Here is a 23,938-nt window from a genome sequence, read left to right on the forward strand (position 1 = left end):
TCAATGTGAAAATTGATATAAATGTAGTTTGACGACAAGACACAATAATGAAAATTCATATATATATATATATATATATATATATATTTTGTTAGACCTAATTAATTAAAATGTCAATAATTTTTGTCCTGCAGACAAGGTAAGATTTTTCCTAATACGTAATATCCGACCCGGCCCCTTCATAAAATCTGGATAAACCGCTACGTGGTTGTCTGTTCGACTAGCCACGTGGCACAAAGTAATTCGGCCAGCTTCGTAATGGACTTAAGACTTAGAAGACGGCCCATATAATAAGGCCCAAATATCTGGCCTTTTAACTCTTTGAAATTATATATATTACGTAGGATTAGTACATTCATAAATAGTCTTACATAAAAGGAAGGAATGGTATAAAATTTACACTTTTATCATTCATGAAACAACCCTATTTAGGTATCCATCACCCAATTTACTAATATATCATTTTTTATCTCATCTCAATATTAATTAATTTTTAAAATCCAAAATTAGCTACTCGGGAGGTTACATTTTAAATCTCTTAAATTTTGTCTAATTAGACTTTCCAAAAGTGAAAAAATATCAAAATCTCAAAAATCCCCCAATATTGAGAAAATTTGAAAACCTCATTTCTCCGACTTTTATTATTCTTCTATCGTTCTATTTTCGTCCATTCCTTCGTCTTCGCCCGCTGTCTGCGTTTCTTCGTCTCCGACTGCCGTCTCCATTTTTCTTCGTCGTTGAAACAATCCGTCTAACTTCTCCTTCTTCTCGGGCCGCCCATCCATTGTTTCCGTCCGTTTATCCCGATGTTTCTTTTTTGTCACTGGCCGCCCGTCAATCATTCTAGCCCTCTATTTATCTCGGCCATTGTCTAATCGCCGACCGGAAGGTTTGTAGGTTATTTGCTTTGTTTGTTAATTGTAGAGGGATATAGTTGTATATTCTTTATAGCCAAATATAAGTTACATCTCCATATAAATGTATGTTATAATGACTACAGTTTATATCACTATTGTTAAGTATATGTTGCTTAAGTTTATAGTCGGATATAGTTTATATTTCTACATCATTGAAAAGATAGTTGGATATAGTTTATATATATATATATATATATAAAAGTATATGTTATAATGGCTATATTATTGAAATTTGGCCAAAAAAATTTAATAAAATGAAAAGATATTTGTAATCAATTTCATTATTTAGTAGAATATATTAAGGAGTAAATTTGGGATTATGATGATAATTGAATATTTTGTAATAAATTTCATTCTTTAGTAGAATATATTAAGGAGTAAATTAGGGAATTATGAAAATGATTGATTTAGGTCCCACAATAATTTAATGATTACAAAATGTTGGAATATTAATCTTTTACATTTAAATAAAAGATAAATTATAATAAATATAAATATCATCAATAAGGTAAATTTGACATTTGAAAAAAATTTTAAATCAAGAAATCTGACACTGTAAAATTTGTAAACATTTGACCATTTATCAAAATAAATTTGCAAAATAACTTACACATCAGAATATTTTGTTGAGATTATACATTTTACAATATTTTTTACCTTTTAACAGATAGGTTTTTTCAAATGAAGTAAGTATTTGGATCGCTTGTTTCAAATTTTATACAGACTGATTTTTCTACTTTATGAGCACTAATAATTTTCAAATCATATAATTGTCACAATTTGATCATGATATTTATTGATTGTGTATATGTATTTTATGTGTGAGCTAAAACAAGTTGTTTTTATGTTCTCTTCTTTGTACAAATTGCAATTATTTGTGATAATTGAAATGATTGCGAAGGTTGTTTTGAGATGCAACTTGAAATTGTCAATAAAGAAAAAAAGTAATTGAATATTTAAATTTAAGTTTGATCTCATATCTTAAATCAGTGTGGTTATTGAACCTCTACTTAGTATAAGTAAGTGTACGTTTGAAAGAATCATAGTGAACTAAGTTTTCAACTACATATTTGAGTCAAATTTCCACTTATCACACACATTGTACAAGCTGGTTTAGAAGATTATTGTCTGTTTTAGGGAGAGTTTGAAATCTTGAAGATTTTTTCTTCATCATTTATCATCTTTCCAAATCATAAATATGTTTATCTTTTTTAGAGTTGGTTCATCCATTAGTTATAAGAGTTATTTTTATTATTATTGTGGGGGTTCACCTTGAATGATGGAGTTCTCAAGCATAATTGAGCCACTTCTTTTATCATTTGGCAAGTTATAAGCAAAAAAATTGTGTAAAATCTCAATTATATATGTTGCTCATAAAGATGTAGGGTGGTTTAAGATCTTCATAACTATACGTGTAAAATGCGAAATGTACATATTATTAAAAGCTAGCAATGATAGTTTAAACTTTTAGAGATCTCGTTAGCTATAGTTGTATATACAGTTTTATTTTGATTGAAGATATAAATTTATTCATCATTAATAGTTTATTGAGTATGTCTATGATTTTGTAAGGACAAAAATTAGAGAGGTCATTTTTTCAAACAACAAATGGCATGCCACTACCATTCAAAGTTGTCTCTTCAAAATACGACTTATGATAAAATTGGTACATTATTTAATAAAATCATTTTCTAAAGAGACAATCTCTCATGCAACAATATGTTCGAAAATAGTTTAAAACAGAAACTATTTTCGTAAATTCATATTAAAACGACAATATGTTCAAAAGTAACTCAATTTTATTTTTTGTTAGTCTTTCAATTATATGAAGTTGAGATGGCCGAGTTGGTCTAAGGCGCCAGATTAAGGTTCTGGTCCGAAAGGGCGTGGATTCAAATCCCACTCTCAACAAATTTATTATTAATGTTTTTCTTTTCTATGGTATTTTATGTTAGCAATGGACCATTTTGGTTCTTTTTTCTTTTCTATGGTATTTTATGTCACCGAAGTGACCATCTTGGTTCTTATTCTTAAAATTTTCACACAAATTCTAATACCGAAAGTAATAAAATGAAATCCAATCAATATTGGTTGAACCAAAAAAGACACCATCGTGAAAGTATATTTCCTCTTCTTACTAATTAATTTTGAGATAGAAACCAAAGCAAGCATGGGCATGCCCACATATTGTACTAAACAAAATTAATTTTGAGATAGAACATATAAAGTCTATGCAATTAATAATAGGGACGAAAATAGTATTTTAATATTAAAAGAAAAAAGAGAGAGGGGAAGAAAATAGGGAGAAATAGCACGTGGGGTGGAGATGGAGAATTGGGTGCTAGTATGCGGTGGCAGAAAATGATTGGTGGAGGGCAGGGGATGGAAAATGACCTGACAAAAAGCAATGTCGGTAAATTTGTAAGTATATTCAGTTCGGTCAAACTTCGATATTTCAGTCTTCCACTCACATCCCGCCACGTGTCCCGAAGAATCTGGTCAACCCTTTGACCCAGTAAGCCAGATTCCCAAAAATTCACATTAGCTCCCGACAAATGGAAATGGATAATCAACGAACCACCGTGGGAAACCCTTATAATAATAATAATAATGATAATAATATTTTATATTCTCTTTTATCTTAAAAAAAAAAAAACTTTCTTTCATCCTTTTAAACGTGTGAGATGCTGTTCTTTATTTTGTTATTTCTATTAATTTGAAAACGTAATATAATAAACATGCTTCCCAAGAAACAAATACTTCTATTTTCTATAATAAGAAAATAACTTGAATAAAATACATATAACCGGATAATTGTGCTTTTCGAGTCCTTTTCGAGTCAATAACTCATTTTCTTTTTTAACATTAAAGTTATTTGTTCTCCCAAGGATCAAAATCATAAATGCGTGACTAATATGAGTTGTTCAAATACATTAGTTATCAATTTCCATCAAATATGTGTTATAAAAAGTTAGTTAGATCTTTTTTACTATCAAAATTTACACTAAAGTTGAATTGGACCAATTGAATTATGTCTGTCTGTGTCGACAAACACTCTCACTTTTTTTTAGTTCAACAATTATGAAGTTAAAGTACTGACTTTTAGTATGATAATAAGTATTTTATACATTGAGGCCACAAACACTCTCAAATATTATTTTTTATTCAATTATTTATTTAAAAACATAAATAACAGATTTATAAACACATAACTTGAACCCATGGTATATATAAAATTCAAATTTTATGAAACTTGATTTTCGTTTCAATGGAAAACTTGAATTTTATATACATAACACAGGTTTATATGTGTATAAATTTGTTAATTTTTATCTTCAAATATTATTTTTTATTTGTTTGTTATAGCCCGACATAAATAAACTCACATATAATACATAAGATATAAGATTATTTTTTAAAATATTCCACTACTTTAATCTTTAAATCATAAAACTTCCTTAATTGAAATTAAGATCCACCCGTTTTTTATTTAAAAACGTGATTAAAGAGATCGAACCATCAACTTTTGAAATAGTTGTTGGAATTTTTTGAATAAAATTATTTTTTGTTAAAATTGAAGAATCACAATTTTTCATGAACTGGTGCGTCCTTTGTAAAGGTTATGTCCTTTTATCAAAAGACGTAATTTTAGATGAAAATATATGTCTATTTGAATTGCCACAAATAGTCTATAAATACGTGGTTCTTCTCAGTTTTGTAAAATAGAAAACTGATCCCTCAAAATTCTCTCATTTCTCCTCTGTACGAACACTTAATTAAATACTGTTAGTTCGTTAAGTACTGTGGGTGAAGTGCTGCATTCACAGATTGGTATATCCGTCATATCTTGGGAGACAATTATTCATGAAATCTTGAACATCATAGAGGAAACAAAATTGTCTTAAGGAAACAACGTTACGTTCGGAATTTTATTTTGTGTCCTTTAATATGCATATTTTTCCAACAATAGCAACGACTAAATAAAGTGAGAGAGAATAGAGAGGTGGGTGGGTCCAAAACTTAAAAGCAAAAAAAAAGGAAAGAAAAAAAAGTGTGATTATGTGAAGTGAAAGGAAGAATAAAGCCAAACACAAAACACCCAAGAAACAATTAACTCTATCCTGTCTCTCCCAAAACCAAAAACAAACCCCTCTCTCTCTATAAATCTCACAACCTTCTTCCTTCCTTTTATTTTCCACATCCAAAAATCCAAAAAGATCATTCCTTTCCCCTTTTAGAGATTGATTGCACATATATACAGATGTATAACAGATCCATGGCGGACCAAGAACCCGACAACAACGACCTTAGAATAGTAGTAGAAAGCAAGCCTTCTGAAGCAAAGCTCCGAGAACTCAACATCAGCGGTTGGCCAAAGTAAGTACAATTTAATCTATTAGTTTAAGCTTTTGAGTTTAGTAGTAGTTAGAAAATTTGATGTACGTGCGTTTTCAGATGGGGGTGTTCGCCGGGGAAATACCAGCTGAAATTTGAGGCAGAAGAGACTTGCTATCTGGTGAAGGGGAAAGTGAAGGCATATTATCAAAAGGGAGGTTCCAATTGTGAACAATACACAGAGTTTGGCGCTGGGGATTTGGTCACCATTCCTAAAGGGCTCAGCTGCACTTGGGATGTCTCTGTTGCTGTTGATAAGTTCTACAGATTTCAATCTTCTTCCTAATTCTATACATATATTCTCCTTCTTAAATACATCAATTTTATTCATCTTAGTCTACAAGCCGACTCGCTTTCTGATGTTGTTAGAATTCATTTTTTGATGGCCACCAGTCAAGTTTTGATCGATGTAGATTTTTAGTGGTAGTATGGATGGTAACTAAATGAATCCATAGATATTTATTCAGAAAAATAGAACCTATCACAAAGTTGGGAGGAGTTTTTATTGGTTAGTGTGCATATACAAGCATTTTTCCTAATAAAATAATTAAAATGTATAAAATACTTACCAATTGGTTATTAATCCATGTTTAGTTTTAGGTTAAAAATATTTTTAAATTTGGTTCATTTTGTTTTTTTGATTTCTAAAAATAACTATTTTAATCTTATTTTATTTAATATAAAATCATGATTACATTTTAAGAAATATAATAAATGTAATGTCGTTGAAAACTTTAAATTATAATAAAAAGTTGAAATGAAAAATAAAATCAAAACGAAACGTTAAAATATTCGGTGTTTTAGAAGTAGAGGGACTCGAACAATATGTTTTAAAACTAAAAAACGATAACAAACGTGAGCTAAAAATATAAGATGAAAATGAAGTTTTTGAAAATAAAGGATTTTAATGTCCAGCCGTATGGAAAATAAATGGAGAATTAAAGATAATTATTATTTTAAGAAATAGAGGTAAATGGTCAAAGAGAAAGTCTCCATTCAAACCAATCTTGTTTCCCATATTTAAAAGGGGAGCTTTTAATGTTCCTTTGACCGGTCAATTATGTTTTGTTTTCTTGTGATTGCTATTTTCCCTTTAAACTTATCCTTTTTATTAAAAAAAATTTATGACAATTCAAAATAGGATTTTAATCCCTTTATTTTAAGTTTTAGAGTTACCATCTTGATATTTTCAAAATATTTTAGTTTATTTTAACCTCTACTTTTAAAATATTTATTTTGTTAACTGTACCTCTAAAAAGTGACCAATTTAATCTCTTAATCTTGTTTTTAATTTTATTTTTTCTACTACAATTTTAACACGACACTATACTCATTATATTTTCTATATATCTATTGAAATGTAACTATGATTTTATATTAAAAAAAATTCTTTAGGTCTATAATTTATTTTAAATTTTTATAAATATGCATCAAAATAATCAATTTTTATTAAAAGTATAGGATAAAATAAACCTTTTAAAAGTGGATAAATTAAAATGAACCAAATTTAAAATAGGGAATCAAACTAAATCCAATTTCAAAGTACAACAAACGAAAATAATATTTTAAGCTTAAAAATAAAAATGTATAAAAGAAGTATGTGGTCCCAAATTCCAACAGCTTTTCCTTACCAAGGAGATAACTTCGAATTTTTATTTTCTATTATGGGCCAACCGTTTTCCCTCTTCTTTTTATTCTTTAATAAATAGGGTATAGATATTGTTCTTTTACAAGAATAAAGTTTATTGTATGGAGTCTTAGGATTGATGAGCTACTGAGAAAAGAAAGTCACATCTTATTAGTATTAATAGCAACTATCAAATTATTTTAAAATTTTCCTGATCATAATTTTCATGATTCAAGGACCTCTCGCTCAGATGTGGCGTCGGTTTATCTATATATCTCTCCTCTCTAATAAGTAGATGCTAATCGCCAAACCGAGCATAGCTCAACGGTAATTAACATATACCTCCAATTAAGAGGTTGTGAGTTCGAATCCGTGAGTCAGCTCGACTTCGATTTAGGATTATTCAAAAACTCGATCGAGGAATCTCCACACCATCTCTATCTCCAAAATTTCGGGGATGCACCCCACTCAATTCAATTAGACGGTATTTATAAATTAGTTCTCATAAAATTCAATTCCCGTTCTCAACCCATGACCAATATGAGCTCGAGGTTTCCTTCGCAACTCCCAGAACTTCTTCGTAAAGAATGAAATTTATTACAAAATATTCAATTATTCTCACAATCCCCAAATTTACTTATTATATATATATATATGAAGATATAAACTATATCCGGTATTACAATATGAGCTTGGAAGATTTTGGAGATTTGATATTTCTTACTTTTGAAAACCCTACAAAATTTAAGGGATTTAAAATGTAACAAGTAACCAAGTTTAGATTTTAAAAATTAATTAATATTGAGTTGAGATATAAAAGAATATATTAGTAAATCGAGTGATGGATACTATTTTAAATGAAATTGTTTCATGAGTGTAAATTTTATATCATTCAATTATTTTACATAATTATAGTGTCTAATTTTGTTTCCTATTTTTTGACTAGTTACCATACAAATTAGCCAAGACCATTCATGAGCGGCCCATTTATTCCACCTACCTAACTTAACCACGCAACAGCCCAACGGCCCAACCTCACTTGGAAAAACTAAAAAGAATAATTAGATAAATTACAAAAATTACTGCACTTGTATTTGTACCTCAGCAAAAACCAAACCTTCAAACTTTTTACAAATAAAAAAAACTTGATTCATGAATATTCAAAAGTAAAAGTTAAACCTTTAAACCTTAATAAGTGAGAAAATTGCACTCAAATGGTAAAAGTGAGATTAAATAATACATTTTATCTTTGTATTTTTCTAATTGGTAATAATTGGTCTTTGAATTTTAGCATCTAACAATTTAATAATCACTATAGTTTAAAGTTTGTAACTATTTAGTCCCTATCGTAAGAAATGTCATCAAAAGTAAGAATCGATTTTCATCGTATAACGATTTAGTTTTAAATTTTATTGATAATTGATTATTTTTAAATTTCAACCCGCATATTCCGACATTATAATATGAAAGAAAGACTATATGAAGGTGTAAATTTTCTCAATAAAATTTGCCCATTTCTTTTCTCCAAACATTTTTACTCAATATAATTTTTCTATTTTTTTAGTACAGTATGTTGGAGAGGGGAGTCACACCCTTCATTGAATTATACTCGCTTTCACGATATAATTTTTCATGTCTGCTAGTTGATATGGTTTGAAATCAAATATATGAAATATCAAACTTTTAAAAACTGAAGTAATTAAAATACGATATAAATTATAAATTATAAATTATAGACCTAATTTAAGAGTCCCCAGTGGTGTGGAAGGGAACAATCACTTTGGAAAATTTGGAAAATTTGGAATATCAATTAGAATTACTACCCTCTCTCTATTCCCCACTCCTCTTTCTCTCTCTCTATAAAACCTTCAACTCATCAACGATGGCTTCTTGAAAGCCCCGCCGTCGCCGTCGCCGTCGCCGTCGTCTCCGCCTCCGCCTCCGCCTCCGCCTCCGCCGCAATCTTCTGGTCTCAGGTATTCTCTCTAGCTCCCACATCCTTGTCTTTCAAGTTTCATCAGACCCTCTATTGTTTGCTATATACCTAAATTTCGCTTATAATTCACCTGAAAATAGTGGTATGGCAGTGTTATCCATGTCTTAGCTTCTGCTTTCATTATCGTCTGCTAATGCCAATGCTATGTTCACAGTTTCCATGGCAGGGAATCGGGCTCAAGTCAATAAACCCCATAAATCGCGCTTCTCAACCAAGGCAACGAGACAACAACACAAAACCTCTTTAAAAGGTCTTCTCTTCTCTACTTTATGAAACCCTACTTTTTGTTTCCTTATATTCATGTTTATTTTGGTTGATTTTTTCTATAACCAGAACTGGGCTTATGTTGTTTTTGGTTTATAATTTGAGTGTTTGGGCTATCAGATAAATGCAAAGTTACGAAGAATAGTGTTGCTAAGGGAGCTCGGGCCGCTCGTCATCAGCGTAGTAAGATGGTACTTAATATCCAATCTTTCTCTCCCTACTCGCATTGGTGCCTTTCAGTCTGATGAAGGCTTAATATGCTTCTTGTAGATTCGGGAGCAGAAAAGGACAGCCGTTTTGCAGGATAAAAGGGCATTAAGTGGATCAAGGAGTCCTCCCAGAGTTATAGTGAGTAGTTAGAGTGTCAATAACATTTCATATCTGGCTTTCTTTACAACTTACTCCTTCCTCACTTGTATCGGCTTTCTTATTCTCTTTGATAATAGTTACTTGTTACAATTTCAACAGGTTCTTTTTGCGCTCTCCGCCTCGGTAGACCTAAATCCTCTTGCTGAGGATCTTTTGTCACTACTATCTCCCGGAGCTTCTTCATCAACAGTTGCTTCTTCAGAGTACAAACTACGGGCAACAGTAAGTCGTATCTTTGTGATTTTAGTGAAACGTTTTTTTTAATAATGTTATTGGGACATCAACTATTAAATGTGTTTTTAATTTTGACTAGCCCCAATTCGTATTTCTTTAATTTTTGAAGCCGTGGCCAAATTAATTTTCCATATTTTATTGAGTTGTTCCAAACCCTTTTTAATTTTTGTGTACCAATTCTTATGTTTGCTTCCGTTGCACTGAATTTATATGCTCTAGGTACTGAAAGCACCCTATGGTGATTTGCAATCATGTATGGAGATGGCTAAGGTTCTAACTTCTCATGAACTTGTATCTTTTGTTATTTATTCACACATCACGTTCTGGATTTTGATCAAAAGCTTCTGCATTGGCTATGTACTTATTAATTTGTAGGTAGCTGACCTAATTGCTTTCGTGGCCTCTGCGAGCTATTATATTGAAGGAAGCACATCTCTCTACATTGATTCATTTGGAAGTGAATGCCTTTCCCTATTAAGATCTCTGGGCTTACCAAGTACCGTGGTCCTTGTTCGAGTATGTTACCATTTTATTTCCTTTTTGAGAATTCTAATCTAAAAGGTGAAGAATTCTTTGCATGCATAGGTAAAGTAAATTTTCTTTGCTGGCAGGACCTACCCACTGATATAAAGAAAAGGAATGACTTCAAAAAAATGTGTATTTCTAGCATTGCTTCTGAATTTCCAGAGGATTGTAAGTTTCATCCGGCAGATACTAAAGATGAGTTACACAAGGTAGATAAGCATAGGTTCGTTGTTTTGTGGCTGCTGATTTACATTTTTCCCCCTTATATACACTTTTCATGGTTTATATTTGCAGTTTATGTGGCTTTTTAAGGAGCAAAGGCTCACTGTTCCTCATTGGAGAAATCAAAGGCCTTATTTGATGTCTCAAAAGGTTCTTATTGTTATTTTTGTAAACATGGTTAAATAAGTGTATTTTAACACCTATCTTTTGACTACTATTTTCTTTTACTCTACAAGGTACACCTATTTGTTAATTATGTTATCATTTTGCTAATTCTCTGGTTATCCCATAGGTTGATGTGGTAGCCGATAATTGTACTCCAGGAAAATGTACTCTTCTTCTCACTGGTTATTTACGTTCTCGGTGTCTCTCTGTGAATCAGCTGGTATAGTGATTTGTTCTGCTTCGGCCATTTTCTTGTTTCTGGTATAGTAATTTGTTCAGTTGATATGGTGTTCATACCTGCCTTCCCTTGCATCAGGTTCATGTCGCTGGAGCAGGAGATTTCCAGCTTTGCAAAATTGAAGTTCTCAAGGATCCAGTTCCGTTGAATCCAAGAATAGAACAAGATGCCATGGATACTAATGACATGGAGGTAATGAACATCATCATTGCATGGGTAGAGATGTCCTTGTCTTTTATCGGTTATTCTCTACTATGGCTGCTAGTTTTGAGTTATTTATTTTGAATTTTCTCATCGAAGTTCTATATTTCCTCTCATTGATGTTCTCGTTAACTAAAATAAAAGAACTTTGAGTTTTTCAATCATTCTGATCATAGCTGCTAAATTGATGGCAGATTCATGTTATTGGTACAATTGGGATTTGAGTTAAGGAGTCAGGAAAACATAGATGGAAGTAAAAGTCATTTTCTGCAATTCCTGAATCAAAATGATTACCTGTTCTTCTTTTTCAAATGGTGCTGACAATTTTTCGATGATATATTAATATTTATCTCCTGTAAAATTATTCTTTCATAATAGTTCTTCAATAACTGTTCAGTCTGAGAAAAAGAATAAATTGGGGGTTGGACTTTCCTTCTTTGATAGGTTATAAGATGCATATTTTCCTCGGCATTTTGTTTGAAGAGATGTTTTTAAATGATATTTTATGTTTGTATATAACTCATGCTTTTTATTTACTTTGCCTTCACATCATTCATCATTCAACATTTAAAATTACAAGTTTATTCACATGCAGGTTGTTCGCTCATTGGATCCGTCAGAGCAAGAGCCATTGGTTGTTGAAAACGATCCTGATCCTCTGTCTGGTGAACAGGTATCATAGAAGTGTGTTAAGACGTGGATCCTTCTTTTTCTTGCATAGTTTTCTATTCTTAATTTCACCAGCTATTTCTTATTTCTTGGGAACAATAAAGCCAACATGGTGGCTGGTGGGAGATAAATGCATAATATTTAGAACTCCATGTAGAATTTCTCCTTTCAAACTTATACTACAGTTAGAAATAGCCATTTGCTTATTCTTAGCTATCAGATCTCCTTCAATGGTGATAACTCACCCTAGCATGTGAGCATCGTATCCATTTAATGGTTAATTACTTAAAAGTACTCTCTTCAATGATTGCAGTCTCCATCTAACAAAAGTAGTTAAAAAGTAAATATGTATGATACATTCTATACGTGAGATAGAGATATAGAATGTTGACAAGTGGCATAGGCTATTTTCTTTTACTTATTGTTCTTGTTGTTTTGCTTTGTAGTTTTATGATTGCATCAATTTTTTTATTACTTTCAAACTAATCTGTAAGAGCTAATAGACGCTGCTATATTCTCCAATCATAACGTCAAATGCTATTTCTAGAACAATCTCCTCATCCCACATCATAGGTTATATTCATAGTTGTTGTTTTTTCCCCATAGACTTGGCCAACTGAGGCAGACAGGGCTGAGGCGGATAGAAATAAGAAAGAAAAGCGTTTGAGGAGAACTGCACTTGCTGATGGCACTTCTGATTATCAGGTTTCCATATTAATTTTCTAATTCTCGCCCCCTCGATTTACATGTTTGCAATTTCATAGTTCTTGTCAGCATCTTTGCTTTTTTGAAATCCACAGGATGCTTGGAGAATTGGTGAGACAGATGATGAGGATTCTGATGTTGACAATGACTCTGATGGTATGATGTTGGACGGAGAAGGTTATCCAAATGTAGAGGATGACCTTAATAATCCGGGCATCAGTGATGATGATCAAGCTTCTTTGGAGTTAAATTCTGATCAGGAGACCGATATGGCTTCTGTGATGATGGTGAGAATTGCATTATTTTTTCATCTTTTGATTTATCTTTCCTTATTCAACGGATAGTGGTTATTGTGTCAAAGCTAGAGAACTAGCACCGTACGGTGCAATTCTCAATATGCAACCTTTTGGTTGTAATGATCCTTTTTAGAACGCTGAAAAAATAGAATATATATATGAATAGAGAAGAATTATAAATCCTAAAAGAATTGTAACACCCGGGGTTTTTGTTATCATAGTATTTATTTAATGATTTTGAAAAAAATATTATATTTTTTAGATAAGTATTTTTCAATAAATTGCTTTGAATTTATATTTGAATAATTGGGTTGTCTTAGATAAATTTGTATTTCGTTTTCATTTAAGGAAAATGATTTACGATTTAGATAAGCTAATTTTTTATCTGGTCTATTGAATCCAACCTTTTCTTCCCTATAAATTCCCAATGAGAGAGTGCTCAGAAAAGGCCTAGCAGTAGATTTCTTTTAGGTAGCTACTTCTCTTTCCCTTTTGTTAGTTTGTTTGGGTTCTTCTTATTCAAGTAAGTAATTCTCGTATCCTTCCTAAATAGAATTTTGAAAGTTTGTAAGTTTTCTCACATTTTATGTACTTGGTTTTCTTTTGAAAACCAATATTTGTTTGGATTGTTTTATATCGAAAAATTTTGGACTTTGTTGACAAAATTTTCAGACCTCAATATTTGATATTCATGAAGGATTTTGGAGTTTTTATGTATATTTGATGTGGGATAAATTGTGTTTACTGCCTCTACTGAAAAGTTTTAGTTTTTACGTTTCAAATACTTGGTTTAATTGAAAGATTTTTCATATCTGATTTTTATTCGAAATTTGGGGTTGTCATGAGTTTTATATTTATTATTTGAAAATATTGACTCGTTAGGGTTGTGAAGATTTTATTTAATTTTCAGATTTAAATTTCCTCGCAATGCAGGATTGTGAAGACTTGACCAACGAACAAAAATTGGAGGAGATTCAAAAGATTAAAAATGCTCATGCTGAAGATGAAGGTTAGTCGGCTTTATGATATTATGAAGAAACACGAACATGGCGGTTTGGGAGTGGCATCTCCATTATGAGATTAGTGGGTGTATTGATGTCAATTTTCTGCATGCATTACTACTGAGCGTGAAAGTCGTTAGATGCTGGTGTTAGATGTTATACTTGGATGTTCAATAATCTTCTTATTTGTTACAGAATTCCCAGATGAAGTGGATACGCCTATGGACATTCCTGCCAGAAAGCGCTTTGCAAAGTATAGAGGTCTCAAATCCTTTAGGACATCCTCGTGGGATCCCCAAGTATAGTTACTCTTATCCAATAATGATTTCTCATACTGTTTCTTAACAATACATTAATTCGCCAAAACTTCTGTCTCTTAATTCAGGAAAGTTTGCCTCAAGAATATGCTAGAATTTTTGAATTCAATAACATCTCCAGGACGCAAAAGCACGTTCTTGCTAAAGCTTTAGAAATAGAGCAAGGAAACAGAGATGATTGTGTGGCACCATGCTCCTATTTAAGACTGCATGTTAAAGAAGTGCCTGTTGCTGTGGCTTCGAAATTGTGCGAGTTAGCCAAGGCAATGCCTGTTACAGCTTGTGGACTTCTGCAGCATGAGTCCAAGATGTCTGTCCTCCATTTCAGGTACTTCCTGATGGCTGAAATGTTACCCATTCTACTGTTATAATTCAAATACTAGCTTCTAACTAATCTTGTTGCAGCATCAAGCGGCATGATGCATCTGAAGAGACCTCCAATAAAGTTGGAACAGTTCAAAACACCAAGAAACATGATAAAAATTCCCCTCCCCTTAAGGGAAAAGAAAAATTGGTGTTTCACGTTGGGTTTCGCCAATTTGTTACCAAGTAATTTTCTAACTTTGCCATGCGAGTCCTCCATCTTTCGCTATTATATTTTTAGGTGACCATCTCTTAACTTTCAGGCCAATATTTTCAACTGACAACTTTAATTCAGACAAGCACAAGATGGAGAGATTTCTTCATGCTGGAAGATTCTCTATTGCTTCAATATATGCTCCTATATCTTTTGCTCCCCTTCCTTTAATAGTTCTTAGGACCGTTGAAGGAGTTTCTTCATTTGCTGCTTCTGGTTCGTTAAAGAGCATTGACCCCAGACGGATAATCCTGAAGAAGATTATTTTATCTGGGTACAGTTATCTATGACTTATCAATTAAGTAATGATTATTTTATCTCCTCGTTTGAAGAATTGGTTTTTATTTTTCTTTTTATCAAATAGTCTAGTTATACTTCCCATGAAGAGAGAAAATTGAAATGGGTGTCTACTAATTTATCTTGGCATAGCAACGTTTATTATCTTGTAGATTTCTCTTATAACATGATACTATCTTTTGAATTCCAAATCAAATTTTTAAAAATAAGCCTTTTAAGGCTAGCCGTCTTCTGTGCTGATTGTTTTTAGTAGTGTAGTTGATTTTTTTTGACTCTTTTGTTTCGTTTTTCAAAAATAAATATTTTATATTTCATTGTTGAACTTTATTTTTATAAAATTTCTGTGGATTTTTATGATGTTTATAAATATGATAAATCTGCTGATGCTAATGGTTATTCTTAATTTGAAAATGGTTTCCTTTGTTGTGTGCAGTTACCCTCAACGAGTATCGAAACTAAAAGCTACTGTGAGATACATGTTCCATAATCCTGATGACGTGAGATGGTTCAAGGTAAGAGCAATTGCATAGGAATGAGTTGGTAATCTTGTTGCTTTTTGGTTGGGATTGGTAGAAACTGAACTTCTCTAGTATCAGAGATCAATGTACTGGGACTTGAAAACTTTCTAGCTCATAGGAACTCTAATGGAGGCTTGAGCTCAAAGAATTTGCCTTGAAAAATATGGATAAGAAAATTGTGTAGAGATCCTGGTTGAGTTATAATTCTCATTAGAAAAGATGGTCAGTTTAAAGTTTGCCACTTACAAAATTCCTCCTAATGTTTGTATCATTATTGCAGCCTGTGGATGTGTGGACGAAGTGTGGAAGACGCGGTCGCATCAAGGAACCTGTCGGTACACACGGTATGCTTCCAAATATGCAAATATATGCTGTCTACTTGATTATCCTTGACATCCACTGCTAATATGTTGCTCACAACCCTTGAGAGTTGTTCTGTTGTAACATAAACATGTTTGTGGAACACAGGAGCTATGAAGTGTGTTCTCAATGGAGTTTTACAGCAACATGACACCGTTTGCATGAGCTTGTACAAGCGTGTTTTTCCCAAATGGCCGGAGCATCTCTTCCCTCTTCTTGATGCTTGATTTTTTTTAGTCAGATTGAAGTTTTGGTAGATGTTTCTTTCTGGCTCTCCCCGTTATTTTTTTTACCATACTATTATGTAATATTCAACAGGGAGGAAGAATTTTGATTCTAGAGTCTCAAAAAACCAGAGTTTCAGTCCCCATTTTCACGTGATTTCGATGTTATTGCAATCTCAATCTTTGTGTAAATTTTTATTAACTTTTTAGATTCTAAAAACTACAGGAAGGTTGGTTCTTGAGAACTATTTTCGAGCCTCAGCAATGCAGTTAAATGATTTGTGCCCATATTCCGAGTTGAATTTTAAAGATCGAGAATTAAATATTTGTTGACGTGTCGATATTTTTACGTTTTTGTCAACAATTGATATTTAATTTGACAAATTGATAAAATGAAGTTGTTATGTATCAAATCAAAAAGTAAATAAATTTCAATGGAGTCTCCAACAATATTCAACACCTCTTGTTCCAAATGGTATTATTCTTATCAAGTCTTGCAAGCTACCTAAAAGTAAAGCAAAAAACTATAAAGATTCAACATCTCTTGCCTCAATGTACTTGAAAAAAAATAAATTATGAAGCCCAAAAAGTAAAAAATTGTAATATTAACACCATAATTAATCTACAAAGCAAAATTATTTCAAGCCTAAAATATTTGAAGTCCCTATGAATCGGCATAAATGGCCAATTTTGGACACTCTAAAAGAAAAAAATTCATAATTTTTTCAAATAAGTGTCTTAGATTTCCACTTTTTATTTTTTGTTTTGTGCTTACTTCAACCTTTATGGTTTATTTGGTATGTTTTTCACCTTCGAACTCTAAGCTAAACTTAAATTCAATATGCCTAAATTATTTATTATTATTATTTTTTCATTCTTTTTATTTTCAGGTTATTTATTGCCAATCAATTATTTTCTTTGAAGAATTTCAAAAGAAAAAAAAAACATTCTTCTCATTAGCAACATTTTCTAAGAATTTAACACACAGTTTTCCATTTTAGCATAAAAGTCCATTCATTATTCCTTCAATCAAACATTTTCATTGATTCTAGAAAACACAAATTTATTATTTTTTCTAATAAAATGATTTAATTTCTCAATTTTATAGCGTCCATTGACTTTCAGATGACTTTGAGCAGTGCCCATTTAAATTCATCAAATTGAAATTTGAATAGACTTTGAAACACACACAAAATAATAATATCAACAACAATAATAATTAAAATGTCTTTTATCTCTTCACCAACTTGCCCAATTTGCCACCATTATAATCCCCTATGATTAGTCAACCTCAGGACTCTTTACTTTTCTAAGCTTGGTTAAAGTATAAAATTAAAATAATGCAAAAAAAAAAAAAAAAAGGCTTTAGTTTTATGGGTGGGGTAAATATACGTGTTTGATTGTTTTTTCAATTTAGTCTGGAATTAGTGAGTTAAATATAATCAATCACTGATATATATATTTTTAACATAACAATAAACATTAATTAATATAAATTGCCTACCAAATGTATTAGTACGTCAATTACTGTAAATAATATCTGGATCAATTTAATGGTTCGTAATAAAATGTACGACAACAAACTCCGTCATGCCACGTACGAAACTTCCTTCTTGGTCGTCCATGAACACCTATTAAAAGAGAGAACTATCATGACCACATGATAAGTGAAAGATCTATCACTAATTTCCTAAAGTGATCTCTACTTACATTTCTCTCCAATTACTAACTTGATCGTTAAAGGTTGTTAGGCGGGGCAGCACACCGATGTCGAGGATTGTTGTTGCAGGCTCATGTGTCTGATGACTACCCGTATAGAAAGACACATGGACCTCTGTGAAACTCTAGTATCAACATTTAGTAGGATTGTCACTAAATATTTTATATCCATTGATAAGATTAGTGATGCTGAGAAACAAAAAGAAAAAAAAATTGTTCCAAAAATACTCTCATCCTAAGTTTTTCATTGAAAAGAAAACAAAAATGTGATATCGCGTGCGTTGTAAAAACAAATTAAATATACACGTGAGTGCGGGTGATTTAAATGGATCCTTTTGAATTTTGGAGTAAACTTCAATTATATCATATAGTTAAATTTTTTTATTTTAAAATTATTCAAAACCATCATTCGTTAGCTGATTAAAAACTTATGTGGATTGAAGGCCTTGACCACATTAAAAAAAAATGATATGATATAGGGAAAACAATTTTGGGGTGAAGGATAAAAGATTATTACTTCTTTCATAACCAAAAGATTTTGGAGAAAACACACTTTTCAAGAAAGTAAACTAGGGTACAAAATTTGGGGCATCTCCTCACAGTCAAAAATAATGAAAATAGGGACTAACAAACAAATGTCATACTCAAATGGGTCCACACAAGTGTGCGTTTGGTAATATTCTTATTTCTTTATTTTTAATAAAGAAAAATGAGTATCATAAAATAATTATAGCACAAATTAGAAAAGATAACAAAAAAAAAAAAAGAAACTTGTTTTTGGTTGTTTCCAAAATTTATATACAACTTTGAGAATGTTTCTGTGACTTTCAAGTAGAGAGTAGAAGTATATGAATGAACCGATATCATATCGAATGAGAGAGATCCTGAGATCATGGAAGCATCGATAAGAAAAGGCTAAAAAAAATGAATAATTACTACATGTGCTAACAAAGTACATCTTCATTTTCGACATCTCAATCATAAAAACTCCATAGTTAAGCATGCTTGACTTGGACCAATCTTCGATTGAGTAACATTCCCTTTTTTGTTCCTCATTTCCAATTTTCTTAAGAAATTTAAGCATTCCTCAAGGATGCTGGACATAGCATAAAGAACAGTTTGGTTGCCATCCTCGACTTTAGAGGTTTTGAAACAATATGGTATAATTGAATCTTACTTTTGAATGACATTTATGTACAGTATAGTTTCATGCTTTTTCAACCATTTTTAATTGAGACTTGTGATCTATGAAATACATTTAAGTCTAAAATAAATCTATTTTATTTTATCAAATTAATTCGATAATTTTTTTAGTCCAACAACATATTAGGATGAGAATCAAACATACGACTTTTTGAGTGACAATATATGTCCTAAATCAACCACCAAACCAACCATCGATGATTGTTTGGGTGATCAATTCAATTTTAAAAAAATTGATTTCAACATTAATATCTTGTTTTCTCAAATTGCTATGTGAATTTTGACAAATAATTAACCCAAATCCTACCTCAAAATACATTTATATTGGAGTTATGTCTCGATTGAAATGATAGTTGTTGAATATAAAATAGCTTTTAAAATGTTAATATTATAGCTTCCAAATTTTATATAATTAAAAGTTTTGTTTAATTTATGAGTGTGATTATAGTAACTCGGTTTAAGGTAATATTGCATTTAAAAATGAATTGAGTTACAATTATAATAAAGTAATTCACTAATTGCCTAAACGCGTTTGATAAAAGTAGGGAGGCATTCACGTGAATTAAATTCCGCCCTTTTTTTCCTTTTTCTTTTTTAATAAATAATTATAATAATAATGTATTTGAGAATATTAATATTAATAATTAACCATTAATAATTGATAGCTCCCGTCTTTATTGGCGGTGATATTGGAAAATGGAGACATCTTTTCATGTTCGTTTTATGAAAATAATAATAATAAAATCAATGGACGGTTGAAATTGCACCGTACTCTCAAGATCTTTAATCTTGACCGTTGATTCCGATTGCTTCCAACTTTTCTCATCTCCGCTTTCTCAAAGTCAAAGCGCTGTGTCAAAGACGCGCTTTCCCACGTGGCGCTGTCATTGCCCATTCCACTCCCCACGCTCTCTATCTCACGCGCTCTCTTGAAACGTCTATCTTGGTTTATTTATACTTTAAAAGTGACTATTTTGGTTTTAATAGACAAATTTTCTAACAATATTTTTATACCCAATGAAAATCTTTCAATGTCAATTTTTAGCTAAATTGTTTCTTATCACGTCAAATTCACATCAATCTTTTAAAATAAAGGGATCAACGACACCTACAAAACATAATAACATTAAGATCGGTGTGACTCTTGCCACACGAACTCTGATGCTTAAGTTAGAACCAGAGTAGTTGAGTATAAAGTGTAGGGTATTGTGAATGCCTTTAGAGTTGAGCTTACTTCTCTATTTATAAAAGTTGAATCCGTATATTCTAGGAATTATAGAAGTCGAATCCTAATACATCTAAAAAATCTAGTCATCTGGGCCAACGTATCTTATTATGGGCCTATCGTCGGACCAAAAGTCGAGACGCGATGGGTTCGGGTTGGCATGCATCGTGGTTGAGTTCTCGGACGAGGTGCCGAGAACTGCTCGGAGCTGAGACGATCTTGACGCCGAGCACTGGTCAGTCGGGGGGACCAACTTGGGTCGTCGAGTACCAACCCATTTCTTGGTTCATGCTTTCTCTTGGCTCTCCTCTGGTCTTCTCTCACTTCGCTGAATCTCCTTTTTCTCTCTAGAACACAAATCACATCATTCAATTGAGGAGTTCATAGCGAAGCTCAACTGAAGAGAGTCGATGTTAACTTTTTAAGTATGCAAGCTTGCACACACTTTTTCCATTCAAAACTCCTATCCTTTGCCTACCAATAAAAGAGTTTATTTTATTTTATTTTTTCAAGAAATGAAACTTTGATTATAAAAAAAAAGGAGATGATATGAGATATCTCCAATCACCAAAAGGTTACAAAAAGCCTTCCAATCGGTGAAAATTTGAGTGATTCCATAATTTAAAACAAGGTTTAGTAATAGCAAGCAAGACGAAGATGAAACAAAGATTTTTACGAGATCCTAAAAGGAACTTGGGTCTAACTCGATGTTGTGGAAGATTATGGTATTGCCACACTCTCCATAAAAGCCCCGCTACTGCATTAGACCAAAGGATTTGAGCTTGGTTGTCGTTAATTAAAGTTTGTTCCCAGGATTAGTTGAGTAATTAAGAGCAGGAAAAACCCAACTATGGCCAGCAATCGTCAAAGGAAAATTCAAGATATAAGGAATAAGTGTTATGAGTCTTGATTATCCATTCCTTTGTTGCACAATCTATTATAGCTATTGATAACCTTTACTCTCTCACAAGTCACAAGTCTTTTAATTTATATATTGATTTGCTTTGGGCTCCCAAAAAAAAGCTCGCCAACCACATATCGCAGATAATAGAGAGGCCATGCACCTTCCTCACAACCCATTAATTAAGCCACAGATAAGATCTCATCTTCTTTGACGTTTAAGCCGACAATAAGCTGGGATTTATCCACGTACGTATTTCTTCAAAACAACAAACCCTTTCCTTCAAATTGGTTAACGTCTCCTCATCATTGGCTAAAAAAATCAGAATATCATATGCCGAATTGAAGATGAGTCGCCTGTACCCTGTTACTTCCCACAGCTTTGAAATCTTCTAAGCAGCCTTCAGAGGACCCTCGTACTACCTCAAATCTCTTTGGGCTTTAAATTTGCCTCTTCGTCTACCGTTGATGATGATAGAAAATGACGTATCGAAAATGCAATATTTCATATATTCATGCCAACCGTCTTCTCCCAAACCCTTTTCTACGAAGAACTTCAGAGAGAAAATCCCAATCCACCGTATCGTAAGCCTTTTGAAAAAGAGTTACATAATTCTCCCCCTCTCAATACTACGAAATTGAGTTGATTTCTCTATTTTGATCGGTTCTTATACTCACTTAAGTATTAGAGTGCATGTCAGTACCTCAACGACATTAGCTCACCTTTTATTCGTTGTGACTTCGAGTAAGGATGAGGGGTACATGAATGAATCGATACTACATTCGAATGAGAGAGATCCTGAGATCATAAAAGAATAGTTAAGAAATGCTTAAAAAAATTTATAGTTACTACTCATACTAACAATAGACATATTCTTTTTCGGTAACTAAATTCCAAAATTAAACGTCCTTGACTTGGAGCAATATTCAACTGGGTGATCTTAACTACCCCACCTTTTTAGTACCAACATAAACTACTCCCAGACAGACAAGACATTGTTTACCAATTTCTTGTGATCAAACGTCTAATCTCCACACGTGCTCAAACAAGAATCAAAGGAAAAATTAAAAAAAAAACTTTTGATTCTCTAAAATTGTATTTAATGTGAAAATTACACACAATACCTAAATTTAAAATGAAATTTAATAAAATTAAAAGCTTAAATTTTAAAGTAAAAATTCATACACCTTACAAAGTTATAACATAAAAAAATTAAATGTTCCCAAAAATATTACTTTGCAAATAAAAAAAAAGTTTAATCTATTACATAAATTTTAAATAAATTTGAGGGTAAAAATCTTTACAAGCCAACTTGTTTATATATAAATAAATGTTTTGAATATCAAACATGTTTAATAATTCGGAAACGACCCCTCCTGAGCGCGTGGTTAAGAAATGTGTACCGTTTTAGAGAATGGACCAATGAGAAGGCGCCAGGTCAGCATGAGATCCGAGAAAGGAAGGTTTGAGGGCATACGTGGCAAACAGTGATTGAATGTCATGTTGCTTCTGTATAACGGACCGTATCCTTAATGCAACTCCATGTCTGAATATTTTTGTTGTCTTCATCCTACAATTTAATGATGATAAATAAATAAAACATTAATTATCCACACTAATGCAATCCTGACCGTCCATGTAGATTAGTCAGATGGATTTTCCAATTTACCGAAAAGCCCATAGGGTTCCCTTTATTTACATAGTATGCCAGTTTTGTCACGAGCACGTGCTTATGGCCGATGGCTCGAATAGACAAATACAATATATAATTATAAATTAATTGATTCAAACTTTTTTTTCCTTTTTAATTATGACGACCAAATAAAAAAAATTGGAGGTTAGTTTCAATTTTGTTCTTATAACGCCTAATTAGGTCAGTATATTTCGGTAAAATTTTATAATGATTTTATAAATTGAACATGCCCTCAAGTATTGAGCACGTGACACATCTTTCTATTATGAATGATGTTTTTTATTAAATTAATTGCATTGGCATTTAGGAAGAAAATATATAAAAAGGGATGAGTTTTTTAGAGTAAAAAACAGTTTACCATTTGGGTGATTAACTCAATCTAAGGATTGAGTTGAACTTTTAAAGGTATAAGGAAACTAGTCGAAACTAAATCAAAAGTCACAAGACTAAAGTTGTAATTTTTGTAGCAACGACAGGGTATAAAACTATAAGAACGATTTAACTTTTTAAAATCACGTATTCAACTAATATTTATATGTGGTTTTAAATATTTGTTTACGTACATATATCCGTTAAATAAATAAATAGAATATGTGTTTGTGATTACTTAATATCAATGACTAAAATAGTTTGTGTAAAACATTTATAGTCTCTAAAATAGAAGGTTAAAATTATACAGATGAAAATAGAAGTTATAAAAAAGCTGATATAATTGAATGTGCGTGTATCTATTACTTTATCTTTACTTAGTAAGTCCTTTAAATATTTTTATTATCTAATAATTAAAAAATAATAATTGGTTAATCATGTTAAAACATTTGTTTTTTTAGTACAATAACACGTTGAGGTGAAGGTTCGAACTCACTACCTATTGGTAGAGATATATACGTTTATCAATTGAATTATGTTCAGGTTGACCATATTAAAACATTAGTAACTTTCTTAAAGAGTTCTTTATTGAATTTACTTTCATATAAGTAACAATCTAGTCACTAACTGTCATGGTATTGATTTAGTATCTATAATTTAAAATTTGCAATATTTACTCTGCTAAATTTTAATATGCAACAATTCAGTTAT

The 23,938-nt window shown here is 31.6% G+C and overlaps 2 protein-coding genes and 1 non-coding gene across 4 annotated transcripts; all 3 read left to right on the top strand.

Annotated features, from left to right (window-relative positions):
• The first annotated feature begins 2,747 nt into the window (after positions 1-2,747).
• On the top strand, positions 2,748-2,828 carry TRNAL-AAG (transfer RNA leucine (anticodon AAG)). Its single transcript has one exon. It is a non-coding gene; the product is annotated as a tRNA-Leu (tRNA).
• Positions 2,829-5,017: 2,189 nt separating this feature from the next.
• On the top strand, positions 5,018-5,724 carry LOC111024205 (RmlC-like cupins superfamily protein). The gene is made up of 2 exons (XM_022301844.2): positions 5,018-5,294; positions 5,373-5,724. The coding sequence occupies exons 1-2, from the start codon at positions 5,179-5,181 to the stop codon at positions 5,596-5,598; spliced, it is 342 nt and encodes a 113-aa protein (XP_022157536.1). The 5' UTR covers positions 5,018-5,178; the 3' UTR covers positions 5,599-5,724.
• A 2,979-nt stretch (positions 5,725-8,703) lies between these two features.
• LOC111024201 (pre-rRNA-processing TSR1-like protein) lies at positions 8,704-16,405 on the top strand. Of its 2 annotated transcripts, none has more exons than XM_022301837.2 (22): positions 8,704-8,915; positions 9,090-9,185; positions 9,305-9,390; positions 9,470-9,547; positions 9,668-9,790; positions 10,022-10,072; positions 10,178-10,318; positions 10,414-10,536; positions 10,622-10,699; positions 10,842-10,934; positions 11,031-11,144; positions 11,749-11,826; positions 12,429-12,527; positions 12,623-12,814; positions 13,757-13,832; positions 14,020-14,123; positions 14,210-14,469; positions 14,547-14,690; positions 14,768-14,992; positions 15,449-15,527; positions 15,814-15,877; positions 16,002-16,405. In XM_022301837.2, exons 2-22 carry the CDS (start codon positions 9,095-9,097, stop codon positions 16,118-16,120), a joined length of 2,418 nt encoding a protein of 805 aa, XP_022157529.1. In that variant the 5' UTR covers positions 8,704-8,915; positions 9,090-9,094; the 3' UTR covers positions 16,121-16,405. The 2 variants fall into 2 exon arrangements, with proteins under 2 accessions (XP_022157529.1, XP_022157530.1); XM_022301838.2 differs by having other exon boundaries at positions 9,320-9,390.
• The last annotated feature ends 7,533 nt before the right edge of the window (positions 16,406-23,938 follow it).

This window comes from Momordica charantia (genome assembly GCF_013281855.1).
Source record: "Momordica charantia cultivar OHB3-1 chromosome 9 unlocalized genomic scaffold, Mcharantia_2.0 BLBB01000009.1, whole genome shotgun sequence".
Classification (NCBI taxonomy): domain Eukaryota; kingdom Viridiplantae; phylum Streptophyta; class Magnoliopsida; order Cucurbitales; family Cucurbitaceae; genus Momordica; species Momordica charantia.

What these genes read in the sequence shown, in the direction of transcription:
- LOC111024201 (XM_022301837.2), top strand. Translation starts at nt 9,095, where the DNA reads ATGGCAGGGAATCGGGCTCAAGTCAATAAACCCCATAAATCGCGCTTC. An exon ending in AGTACAAACTACGGGCAACA is followed by an intron (nt 9,791 to 10,021) that starts GTAAGTCGTATC and finishes TATATGCTCTAG; the next exon opens with GTACTGAAAGCACCCTATGG. An exon ending in GTCTCTCTGTGAATCAGCTG is followed by an intron (nt 10,935 to 11,030) that starts GTATAGTGATTT and finishes CCCTTGCATCAG; the next exon opens with GTTCATGTCGCTGGAGCAGG.
- LOC111024205 (XM_022301844.2), top strand. Translation starts at nt 5,179, where the DNA reads ATGTATAACAGATCCATGGCGGACCAAGAACCCGACAACAACGACCTT. An exon ending in AACATCAGCGGTTGGCCAAA is followed by an intron (nt 5,295 to 5,372) that starts GTAAGTACAATT and finishes GTGCGTTTTCAG; the next exon opens with ATGGGGGTGTTCGCCGGGGA.